Source organism: Erythranthe guttata, chromosome 12, assembly GCF_056151865.1.
Source record: "Erythranthe guttata isolate IM_541 chromosome 12, IM_541, whole genome shotgun sequence".
Classification (NCBI taxonomy): domain Eukaryota; kingdom Viridiplantae; phylum Streptophyta; class Magnoliopsida; order Lamiales; family Phrymaceae; genus Erythranthe; species Erythranthe guttata.
In genome coordinates this window covers 13,123,416-13,133,339 of record NC_142544.1, presented here as the reverse complement: position 1 = coordinate 13,133,339, position 9,924 = coordinate 13,123,416, and the positions used below count along the sequence as shown (strand labels likewise).

The following is a 9,924-nucleotide window of genomic DNA, read 5'->3' as shown; positions in this document are numbered from 1 at the left end:
AATACTCGAACTGTTAATGAGTAAGAAAGCCATGTTGATAATTCTAGAATAAGCTATAATTTGTGGGGGGGATTATGGCTCACCACTTTCTCATTACTTTACCACATAAATGTTTTGGACCATAAAAATGTGGGGGTGTTTTGACTAAGGTAAATGTACCAAAGTTGAACAAGTTCAAAGAGCCTAAGAATGATGAAATTCATATTTATTGAATATGCGAAGTACGATAGTGCACAGGATAGCCATTCTTGATGCAAATAAATTAAATATGTTTGGAAAATTGGATTTTGACCCAAGTTTGTCAAAAAAATTAAGTGGATTCCATTTGATAAGTTATGGAATAAAAATCTGCACTCTGACTAGATAAATCTAGTGTGTTTAATTTCTCAAACTCGGCTTGGGGTGAATAAGAAATTAATGTATATGGAAGTGAAAAGTCACCATCCCACATTGACAATGAGCTACATTTAAAGCACTTTATTAAGTGTAAACGGTTAGCTAAAAATATATATCTCTCTATGAGATCAAGTGGTAATTTATAAATTGATAAATAACCAAACGTTCAATAAAAGAGAGCTAAGAAATCAACAGTTTGATTTTAATTTTCTAATTTATGAGTTAGAAAATGAACCTCGGGCAACTAATGAAGTATTGTCCACTTGGGGGTTAATTGTATTTGAGACAAAGACAAAATTAGTGAAACTCGTATCGTATGAACTTAAATAAGTTCTAAAGCAATTGCATCACATTTGATAAGAATTTCTTATCAAATATTTTTAAACTTGGCGAGTTTGAAAAGTACGTGTGTGATAAATGCACACAAGAGTACATGTTAATTATGAGTAAATGACATGTTAATCATGCGGTGTAATCATCGTATTATCATGAAAACTAATGAAATATTAGTAAAATATTTCAATGTGGAAAATATGGTCCTATTGATGCAATCTTATAGAGATTAAAATCACTAAGAATTTGATGAATTATTGAAGTCTCGTTATGTTGAGACAATGTTGTCATATTGAAGTCATCAATATAAGACTATAAAGAATAATGGTGAACAATGGTTCAACTAGAATATTCTTGAAGAGATTGTAGTTTAATGAACTACATGTTGATTGACTCGTTAAGAAAGTCAAGTAAACAGGTAATCCTATATGTAAATGTAAATTACATTATAGAGGATATCCAATTGTACTTAAAAAGTAAATTCTTATGAATTGGATATGTGCTACTAAGATACTAAGTCCATAAATCTTGGTATTCTTCAAAATAAAGTGGTATAACTCAATTCACTACGGAGTTTGAGTTATAACTTGGAAGTTAAAGAAAAATGTTGGATAACTACATAATTTTCTAGAGGACATTATGTGATGGACTTAGTTGGTGCTTGAAAATAATTATAGCAATCAATTGACTATACAAAAGAGCACAAAATAATATGTAAAATGGTAAAGTTTCGATCGTAGACGTAACACCATTTAGCAATTGATCTCTAGTGAAATTACAAACGTTAACTTTACGAAGTCAAGAGATAATTTGATTGATCCTTGACGAAGGAATCAATATAGATCAAATGTGCTAGTTAGTGATGGGAATGGGTCTATAAACCCACAACTCAAACGAAAATCCATGATGGTAACCCAACCTTGTAGATTGGAGATCCCAAGATCTTCGTTCAATGGGACAACTAAGTTATGGAAATTCAAATCGAGCACTTGGAAATAATTCCTACCATTCCCTTAAATCCAAGTGCTACCTGTCGAATGTGGTGAGGTTAAGTCTAGTGACTTTTAATGATTCCTATGACCTTTTAAGGTGGAATACGGCAGGGTATTCCTTATGGGAGATCACCTATATAAGTGTGAAGTATACGGCCGCTTCAATGAAACACTTATGAATCCAAGAATGGGTACAAGGCCGAAACGGACACAACGTGAGAACAAAAGACGTTAGAGGTGTTACTGTGTAAGTGTTGTTGTCTTGGTTTACATAAAAGTTGATTAGTTCAAGACACCGCGCGTTCACTAAGCAACAAGTAAATTCGACAGCACTTTACTAAGGAAGGTTCAAAGCCATAAGCTACCTCTCCCGATGCAATAACAAATCGCTTGGATTTTGAATGTGTCTGCATGCATTAATTTCATTCATGTGAGGGAATGTTGGAAATTTTGAGTATTTGACTCAAATTTTGTTGAATATTTAAGTGGTTTAATTTAAATTCTCAAAATTATTTTTTGATGAATGATAAATTAATGGATCATTTAAAATATTTAAGTGTGGAAAATATTATAGTGAAATGCCACCATTGAAAAAGATGGAGGTGTTTAAGCAACTATTAAATTGAATAGATGTGTAGTTAATGAGAAAAGGTATCATACCTTTTCATGAAATTATTTTCCTAAGGGTTGTAACTTGTGGTCATAACCTTTGAAAATGTATAAATAGATTCCAAAATCCACCATTTGATTATTTTCATTTTTCACATGAAATTCAATGCATTAATTGAATTCACTTCTCATCATAGCATCTTATTGTATATTGTTGCATTACCAAGTCTTTTTCTTCTTGTCTTATAAAGTCCTAAACGTCGTTTCGTTCGTCGTGTTCCAATAATTGGTGTGCTACTTTGTTGGAACTGAAATAGTCGTTGTATCTTGGGAGACGATTGCCGTAAACCGAGAGCACTGCACGGGGCAAATTTGTCTTAAGGAGAAAGAACCGAGTTCTTGCCTCGACTACATTTTTATTGTCAAACTTCTGTCCAAAATTTGTTCGTTCTCATTTCGAAATACACACACCCACATAACAACCACTTGATGGTTTTCAACTTCCCACTAGTTTATTAACTTCTCATATCTATTATATAGTGTTAGTGACGATGTAACTTTTACGTAACTTTCACATGTAACTCCCTTGTAACTTCTCAGAGGTTACCACCTATATAAATGAGAAACACTCCCTCCCCACAAATCCCACAATTTTCTCTCTTCGGATTATTGTTCTTTGCATTCTCTCTTTCTCTTGTTATTTACATTGTATTCTACTGCATTATTCCACAATCACCAAACTAAACAAACATGTCATTTTACAATATATATATATATATATATATATATATATATATATATATATATATATTTATTTGTTTGTACTTGGATATTTTCATTTCTCTTGTCTTCAATAATTCATTATTTCTTCCAAGTTCCAATATAGGGTAATGGGTCGACTATAAGATTGAAACTCACGATTTTACAACTACATAACTTTACATGGAGGAGTGGTATATATGTTTGTTCCTTTATTAATGTTTGTAACCCCTAACTATTATTACTCCACACTATATATATTCAACTTCTATAGCGGAGGCCCCTTCAGATGTGACAATGGCTGGCTACAGATTCATAACATCAACATCATCAAATAGTAAAATAATGAAACTGGTAATTGATTATATTTAGTATATTCCTTTTTCGAATAAACAAACCCAGGCCTAAGTTTTCTCTAGATACGTGTTGATTAAAAAAATAAATAAAAAATTTGACTTTGGGAATCATGGCCAATTGCATTATCTGTCTGGAAGAATATTTATATTTTTGGTAAGCTGTGGAAATTTTTTGTTTCGGAAGATTCTTACAACCTCGATCCCACATGTACAGGAATTTTTGTAATAATATTCCTTTTCTTCTTTTTTTCTTTTTTTTTTCTTTTTTTTTCTTCTTTTATGGGTTGGGGTGGGTTAGGGGGGGTGGGGGTGGACGAGTGGTACAATAGCAATTAACTCATTAATCATTATAATGTGGTGCCAATTTTGCAAAATAAAGAAGATGAGCTGCCATTATAACCTGCACGTATGCAATCACCTTGCCACGTCCTTTTGATTGAGGGATAGGTTTGACTAAATTAAGTAATACAACACTAGATCAAAGTCAAACTAAGGTGATTAGCATATGGTTAATTACAAAATTATATTTATTCTCCTCAAATTATAATTCACAATTGCCTAATGAAAATGATAACATATCTAAGACAAGAATATATATATATATATATATATATATATATATATATATATATATATATATATATATATCCTTTGAATTAGTTGCAATAACCTTGAGTTTCTGTTTGGATAAACTTATTTTAAACACTGATATATTTTTAAGTCTGCTAAGCTGTTTTATTTTTTAAGATATAATAAGTTGTTACGTCTTATTTTTGAAATTAATTTTTAAAATTTTTGGATAATGAGCTTATAAGCTATTCTATTTATTATAAGATCTTAAATAAAAAAATGTAGAATAGCGGTATTTATTAAACAAAACTTATTTGTGAGTCATCAGCTTATTTTTTTAATTTTTTAGATTTTTTAAAAAAATTTACAAAACACCCTGAAAGTATTTATAAGCTCTTAAAACATGTTCAAAGTTCTTTTTAACATCTTATAAGTTTAGTCAAACGTCCTAAATCAATCATGTTTCTAAAATTATATTGACCCCTAAATTAAATTTGTGATATTACACTACGAACTAAAACTCAAATTTGTTTTCGATATCATAATTATTTCATATTTTGAAAGCTTGTAAATTCTTGTATTAATCAAATATATTACAATAAAGTCCTTCATGAATGAAGAAAATCCTACAATGACACCCGCAGAATCAAGAGAAAGTTTCCTCAGAATCTAAATGCTTTCGTTCACCTTTACAATGTAAGAGGAAATGTAATTATATATATATTAGACTATCATACATTAATGAAATAATTGTTCTTTAATTAAATAGCCACTAGCTCCTATTAAAATAATTAATTAATTAATTAATTAATATCCTAATTCAATAATACATCAGGATTATTTTTTCGTTTGTTAATTTACACTAACATTTGAACTATAATATTTGTTTTACTTTATTCACATATTGACCCTTTCATCCTTGCTATTGAAGAGTTTGAAGAGTTTTTTCCAAGTCTCTATAAGTTGAAGGAAAAAATACAAAGAAAAAACCTTACTATCTCAACAGTTACAAATCAAAAAAAAAAAAAAAATGGCATGGAACAAATCAACAGACATGAGCAGTAGTAAATTAATATTCCTCAAAGGATCCGAATACGAAGAGTGCGGATTAGAGACGTTGTTGTATTCGAATGCGCACGTTCTAGGCAGGGGTACTTTCGGAACTACTTTCAAGGCTCAGCTTCCCGGCAAAGCTTTCGTTGCCGTCAAAAGATTGAAAGGTGTTTGTTTGCCCGAGATTGATTTCGCTGCAAAGGTTAAAGAATTGGCGAAAATGGCGGCCGGTCATGACAACTTGCTTCCTCTTAAAGCGTATTGCTGTCATATGAATGAGAGACTTCTTCTACATGACTACAAGCACCTCTCAAGCTTAGCTTCTGCTTTACATGGTGAGACAAACTTCGATATCTAATAATCTTGATTAGCGTCGTTTTTTTTGTTTCTAAATATTAAGGAAATTAATTCGTTATTTAAGGACCCAATTCATTCATGTTTATCGGATTCTCTTGCCTTGTTCATTATGGTCTTATGTTTAATTTTTTCATAAAACCTCTGTTTCTGATGACAACGAAAACAAAATAAATTTTATTTTTGTTGTAAAATTTAGTAGGAGTTGACAAAATTAGTGCAATACCCTTGTGACATTGACAAGCTGAACACAAAAGCACAATAATACTTTATTCAGTTCTCAAAAATAAAAATGTTTAATGTCGTTTCAATTTTACTAATACTGTTTTTTTACTTCAAATGTGATTTTGACATTTTTCTAGTCAGATTTTGGAAAAATTCGAAAAACGGAAAGTGTATTCCTTTGAGATATCTCTTTTTAATTCAACTTGAATCAACTAGATGAGATGTCAGGTGATAAAGTTATGCATGAATGAGTCGCATTTTGAATTTTAGATAACTCAAAACATCAAAGTCTTGGGTTGTCTTCATTGATTCATATATATCTTTCTTATCCAATATCGACTCTTGCTGATTCAAGTTGGATTAGAAAACTGACTCAAAGAACTACAAATTCCATGTTTTGAGATTTGCAAAATTCAACTTAAAGCATGGTCAAAATCACGTTTGAAGTCGTAACAGTATTACGAAAACTGAAACGACATTTATCACATATCTTTCCAAAATGATCTGATCAAGTATTTTCTTTATGGCACAAAGGTAGTGCAATAAAGATTCCTCTCAGTTGGGAAGAAAGGAGCAGCATTGCTTACGGTATCGCTCGTGGGATTAGCTACCTTCACTCCCAACCCTCCAATATTTGTCACGGAAATATTAGGTCGTCAAACATATTCATCTCCCACTATAATGACCGTCATAGCGTACAAATTTCCGAATATTGCATGGCACAACTCGCCACACTAGACTCGAAAACGGCAATTGCACAAGGATACCGTGCGCCTGAGGTAACAAACTTAAATACTGTTTCCCATAAATCTGATGTTTACGCCTTTGGAGTGGTCCTGTTGGAACTGCTAACCGGTAAAGCGCCGTTAGTGAATGACAAGGGGACTGATTTGCCGAAATGGGTGCGCTCGATTTTCCAAGAAAAGCCCATAATTGAAGTGTTTGATAGTGCACTGCATGAGTACAAAGAGAGTTGGGTTGGAGAGCAAATGGTTCGGTTGTTGCAAATTGCAGTTTGTTGTACGTTTGAGTATCAATGTAATAGGCCTTCCATGGATGGTGTAACAAACCGGATAAGGGAAACTTGTAATTTCAAACCATGATTATTAATTTTTGTGGTTTCATTTTTTCTGGAATTTTCAACTGAGATTTATTTAATTTTTTACTGATATAACGTCATAATATAGATATATAATAAAACAGTTTTCCCTGATTCAAAATATTATATAATATGCATTCCTACTGACATCCTTTGAGGTAAGATCAAATTACGAAAAATGTTCAATTTGCATTATGTTTGAAAGCATTTTCTCCGATTGGTCATTTATCTATCATTTGTTTTTTACTTATTTAGTACATATAGTTGTTTTCAATTGTAGAAGGAATTAAGATAAGTGAAACGAATCAAAGAACTAAAGAGAAGGTTTCAAAACGAAAGCTATATAAAGTTGTGACAAAAACCGAACCGAACCGAACCGAACCTAGCTCGTGCATGTGAATCACTCCTTAAACTTGTAATATGCCATGATTCGACTCATTTTTATTTCAACCGTTCTGTTGGCAAAGAAGAACAATCAACTGTATTAACAATGTACAATAAAATCAACCTAATAATCAACCCTTAAACCGAAAGTGAACGACGAAAAAAAAAAATTTAAAAGCTCTCAACATGTTGTTTCACTACTAAACAAGATTAAAAAAAAATTATCAACCACAAATTTCACGGATGCGTTGCGTAACCTCCAGCATGGACGGTCTCTTATCGGGAAGCAGAGCAGTGCACGTAATCGCGATATGCAACAAATGCACCATTTTCTCATCAAGATTTTCGTACTCAACTAACAAATCGGGATCAAACACTTCAATAGTCCACTTCTCTTGAACAACCGAATTGACCCAATTGGGAAGTTCGATCCCTTCTTCGGTCAAAACATGGTCGGGTGCCTTTCCGGTGAGCAACTCCAAGAGCACGATCCCGAAGCTGTACACATCGGCCTTTTGCGAAATCTTGCGAGAATCGTTCACTTCAGGGGCTCGGTAGCCATTCGAGTTTGGAACAGAGGACACGAGCTCCGTTAGGCCAAACTCGGATACACGTGCTTCCAAGTTGTCGGTGAGGAAAACGTTGGATGAGTTGATGTTGCCGTGTGCGGTTCCAGAGTTTACCGAGTGGAGGTAGTTGATTCCGCTTGCGGCTCCAAGTGCTATTTTGGCCCTCGTTTCCCACGAGAGTTGTCGCTTGTTATTCCCTGTTTAATTAATCAATATATAAGCTATGAGAAACATAAACACATGAGAGAGAGAGAGAGAGAGAGACGGTCACCGTGCAGGAGCGAGGACAAGCTTCCATTCGACAAGGAATCATATATAAGAAGCTTCTCATCTCTACCATAAAAGTAACCTCTAAGAGGCTCCAAATTCTCATGCACCAAAGATGCAAACTCCTCCATTTTATCCTTAAACTCTTTCTCCGAAACAGAAACACTTTTCAACCTCTTCACAATAACTTCAACCCCGCTGTCCAAATACGCCTTGTAAGTCGATCCAACCGTCCCCTTCCCCATCACCTGAGCCGACGCCCTCAGCAGCTCCTGTAACCCGAAACCTTCGAACCCATCCTCTTCACCGAAAAACACCAAACCATCATTCCCGCCATTCTTGATTGCCGCCCTCAATCTCTCCTTCGCTCGTATATCGCTCGAGAAACTACTGTCCGACCGGCTGTCTTCTTCTATCACTACAATAGATGACGACTGAGGGACATTCCAACTCTGCCGCTCGGGCGGCTTCACCGGAGAAAACGGCAACGGTGACCCTTTACTCGTCATCTCAGAAGGGCTTGTTCCATTAATTGTTGTGTATTTTCTCCATGAGATGAATATAAGTACAAAAACTAAAACTAAAACCACCATTGATCCTATTGCTATTCCGGCTATTGCTCCGCCGGAAAGATTATTATTATTATTATTACTACTACTATTGGAACAAGGAACAAGTGGTCCGCCGCAGAGAGAGGTTCCGAGAAAAGACCGAGAAGAATGAGTAGTGCCTAAGCTCGACGGAATCGAACCGGTCAGTAATCCGTTAAACGAAACGTTGAAATTCGTAAGATGGAGGAGGCGGTTCAGATCTGGAAGTGGCCCTGCGAATTGATTGTTCTCCAAGTACAAGGTTGTCAGCTTGGTCAGGCCGTTGAACCCTGACGGCGACAGAGCGCCGGAAAAGCTGTTTCCCGCCAAATTGACGCGTGCGAGTTCCGTCAGGGCGAAGAAGCCGGTCGGAATTTCGCCGGAGAGGTTGTTTCCTTGGAGGTGGAGGTCCTGGAGATGGGTGCACGAGGACAAGTCGGAAGGGATGGGGCCGGAGAGGGAGTTGTCCCTGAGGCTGAGGGCTCTCAGTTCGGTTAGGTTTCCGATGGAGTACTGCGGGAGCTGGCCGGTGAGGCCGTCGCCGGGGAGGCGGAGGGATACGACGCGGTTGGTGGTGGTGTCGCATTTGACGCCTTCCCAGGAGCATGGGGTGGCGGAGGTGGTGTTCCATTGGAGAGTGCGGCCGCGGACGGCGGATTGAAGGCGGAGGAGGGCGAGGCGGTCGTCGGAGAATACGGGAGAGAGGAAATGAAGTAGGGAGAGGAAGAGGAAGAAGAAGGGAACCATTAATTCATTCATTCGTGCAAAGAGAAGAAGCGCATATATATGGTGGTGGGAGAACTCAGTATTCTAATTTCTTGGTAAATGGTAATATAGCGCAGTCAAAGGTCATCTCTTTATTTTTTCTTTTCTTTCTTTCTTTCTTTCTTTTTCCTCCCGCGTGGAATATAAAAGTCTAATATAAAAGTCTGGGAAGAAATTTATGTAGCCGTATAAAAATCAGTGTTCTAAAAATCAGCTGAGGCCGCTGATTAATCGGTCTCCAAAGCGGAGGCGGTCCAAAATCTTTACGATTTAATGTAAATGTTTGAAAAATCGGTTTTTTGCCTGTGAGGCAGTTTGAGGCGGTCAAACCTTTGTGGCGGGCCAAACATCGGTGGCAAAAATCGGCAAAAAATCGGTTTTTTTTTTTTTTTTTTTTTTTTTTTAATTCAAAATAAAAGTTGAGATTTTAATAATAAAAAATATGAGTTTATGTTTTATTTTGTTTACGTTTACTGTTATTCTTAAAGAACTAATGATGTATGACAGGAACGTTCAAGAATAAATGTAAATTCAAAAAAATTGCATTTTTATTTATATTTTATTAGAATATTTATGTATTATGATCTTATTATTATTAAACTT

At 35.2% G+C, this 9,924-nt stretch overlaps 2 protein-coding genes across 2 annotated transcripts; one reads left to right on the top strand and one right to left on the bottom strand.

Moving 5' to 3' along the window:
* Positions 1 to 5,021: 5,021 nt before the first annotated feature.
* Positions 5,022 to 6,750, top strand: LOC105967745 (putative inactive receptor kinase RLK902). The gene is made up of 2 exons (XM_012992361.2): positions 5,022 to 5,403; positions 6,182 to 6,750. The coding sequence occupies exons 1-2, from the start codon at positions 5,046 to 5,048 to the stop codon at positions 6,748 to 6,750; spliced, it is 927 nt and encodes a 308-aa protein (XP_012847815.2). The 5' UTR covers positions 5,022 to 5,045.
* Positions 6,751 to 7,153: 403 nt separating this feature from the next.
* On the bottom strand, positions 7,154 to 9,516 carry LOC105967746 (putative inactive receptor kinase At1g48480). Its single transcript, XM_088826887.1, has 2 exons — positions 7,971 to 9,516; positions 7,154 to 7,896 (listed from the first exon to the last, which is right to left on the bottom strand). The coding sequence occupies exons 1-2, from the start codon at positions 9,313 to 9,315 to the stop codon at positions 7,355 to 7,357; spliced, it is 1,887 nt and encodes a 628-aa protein (XP_088683013.1). The 5' UTR covers positions 9,316 to 9,516; the 3' UTR covers positions 7,154 to 7,354.
* Between the last annotated feature and the right edge of the window lie 408 nt (positions 9,517 to 9,924).